Source organism: Anneissia japonica, unplaced genomic scaffold (assembly GCF_011630105.1).
Source record: "Anneissia japonica isolate Jap-2015-1 unplaced genomic scaffold, ASM1163010v1 scaffold12277_len2913_cov118, whole genome shotgun sequence".
Classification (NCBI taxonomy): Eukaryota; Metazoa; Echinodermata; class Crinoidea; order Comatulida; family Comatulidae; genus Anneissia; species Anneissia japonica.
The window spans coordinates 660-2894 of record NW_022722834.1 but is presented as its reverse complement, the minus strand read 5'-3'; the positions used below and the strand labels follow the sequence as shown (position 1 = coordinate 2894).

Genomic DNA, 2235 nt, shown 5'->3' with positions numbered 1-2235 from the left:
CACTGAAGGTTGAGAAGCAGTTGGGGGGGGGGGGGCTACAAATTAGTGCCTTGTACAGGATTGGCATGTGTTGGTGTGCAAAGGTAGACTAACTGGGGTCAGGGGGCAGAGTCGGTTGGATCTTTACTTTGGATTTTGCATTACTTCGGCAACTTAAACAGTCAAATTTCTTGTTTTCATGTATACGTTTCAATATATATTATCAACTTCTGTTTATTTTACTTTCAATCTATAGGCGTTGAAGTTCCTCCATGAGAAAGGCCTTCCATATGGCCACTTGCATGCATCGAATGTGATGTTAGAAGGCAACACCTGTCGACTTCTCGATATTGAAAATAGTCTGCTTGGATTACCATCATATTATAGGATGTATTTTACTCAATTTAAAAAGATTAATGTGAGTATGTAATTTGAATTTTTTGTTAGGATCTGCACAGATGTATAAAGTTATAGCGACCTTTGGCCTTTTAACAAATAACATATACTCTCTGAGTCATTTATATATCTTTTATAATTTTGTATTATATTTATTATATTGTTATATAGATTATATATATTTTTGAATTTGATTTATTTGTGGTGGTGAGACAATTAAATAAATTTCAATATGTCTGAAGACTCGAATAAATCTTTTTAACTGTTATCACTCACTACACTCGACCGTCATCAGTTGACACGATTCTATAGAGAACAAAACGCTACAATGAGCGTGCAGTGGATCGTTTCTAATGACAATCTGTTCAGCCTGCCACCGACAATCAACGGATGGCGTCGCATCGTCTAGCGCTCACAGGTAATGGAGTTTTGACTCGTTGTACGACAATTGTACGGCACAGTTTGTACCTTCTTTAGAGAACTTGCGCTATAATTATCTTCATTTTGTTGTTTTTCTTAGACAACGGAAGCAATTGATGTTTACTGCTTTGGTCATTTGCTCTTTGAAATGGTGTTTGGTGAGCAGCTCAACGGAGCTACAAAAGACAACTTCCCGCACACAACTCCACCGCCTATTAGTAAGTAATAAGTTTATCATACTATTGCATATTTTGTTAGTACTATAATGTCACTAGTGTTTGGTTTATTTTATTTCATTTTTTCATTTCATTTCTTTAGGCACGAGCGCCAAGGATATGCCAATCAGTGAACTTAATCACTATCCTAGGTGGCATATCCATTAAACAACAAAGAAATGATTGGACCAGTACACCGGGGTAGCCCCATACTCTTCTCGAAGGATGTACAGAACAGGTCCTTTTAGAAGGGTTTGAGTCTGATACGGTCAGACACAAATGCGTACACTAGGCCTACGGTTTAGAGTCCTTATCCAAAAAGACTTGTTCCACCACTGGAACCATTAGTGAGTGAGCCGTACGAACCAGCACCGATATTATAGCTGAAGGTTACGTTCCCCTGATTTAACCGCCAGGCCAATCAACTCGCCTCAATTTTAGCAGATAAGATGAATAATTAATATTGTTTTCCTCTTTTTTCTATTTCATAAAGGAATTAGAAATTTTAGCTGCTCCTCTGGGGGTCCTACAGGAGCCCCTTTGCAGCACTTACTTATTCCCCCTAACTCTTAGTGATGGTTGTTTGACTTTAAACGAGCATCGGCAGAACAAACAGAAGCTGGAACATTACATCTCAACCAACACTCAACATAAATTCCTTCACTACAACTAAATATTTAATACATAACTTCTTCTCTTTTAGTATATACCTTTATTGTTGTTTTATTTCATTGACCACTGAACGGATTTTGATTATGCCATATTTTTTGTTAGAAAAATAAAGAAAATGAAGTAATGTTAATCCTTTATTTTCCACATTTCCAGAATCTGTTTTGGAATCAATATTAAATACAGAATCTTGTAAAACTAAGCTACCCAGTATAGATGAGCTGATTGACAATCCGTAAGTTAGAGTGGTATTTACTTTTTTTAAAAACTGGTTGGGCAAGAGGTTGTGTGGGGTAGAGAGTTGGGATTATGGCCAATTCTTACAGACATCAAGCCGTACAGTATTTAAGATTCACTCCTTGCAAATCTTCTTTCCGGAGATAATGTCCAAAACATGCGGGAATGTCAATTTAAAAAAAATCTATTTTATTGCACTAAACTAACATTTGTATATCTATACATCATGCTGTGTTGTTATTTTCCCCATTTTTCAATGTTAAAACAACATTTTTTAACTATCTGGTGATGGTTTCGCTCGAGAATTGTTCTTTAAACA

General features: G+C 36.3%; 1 protein-coding gene across 1 annotated transcript; it reads left to right on the top strand.

The window, feature by feature from the left end:
- Positions 1-235: 235 nt before the first annotated feature.
- Positions 236-1914, top strand: LOC117112000 (PX domain-containing protein kinase-like protein; the record flags this gene model as incomplete). The annotated part of the gene is made up of 3 exons (XM_033255046.1): positions 236-397; positions 896-1013; positions 1836-1914. Coding segments are annotated over 3 exons (359 nt in total), but the record flags the coding sequence as incomplete, so codon positions are not given.
- Positions 1915-2235: the final 321 nt, after the last annotated feature.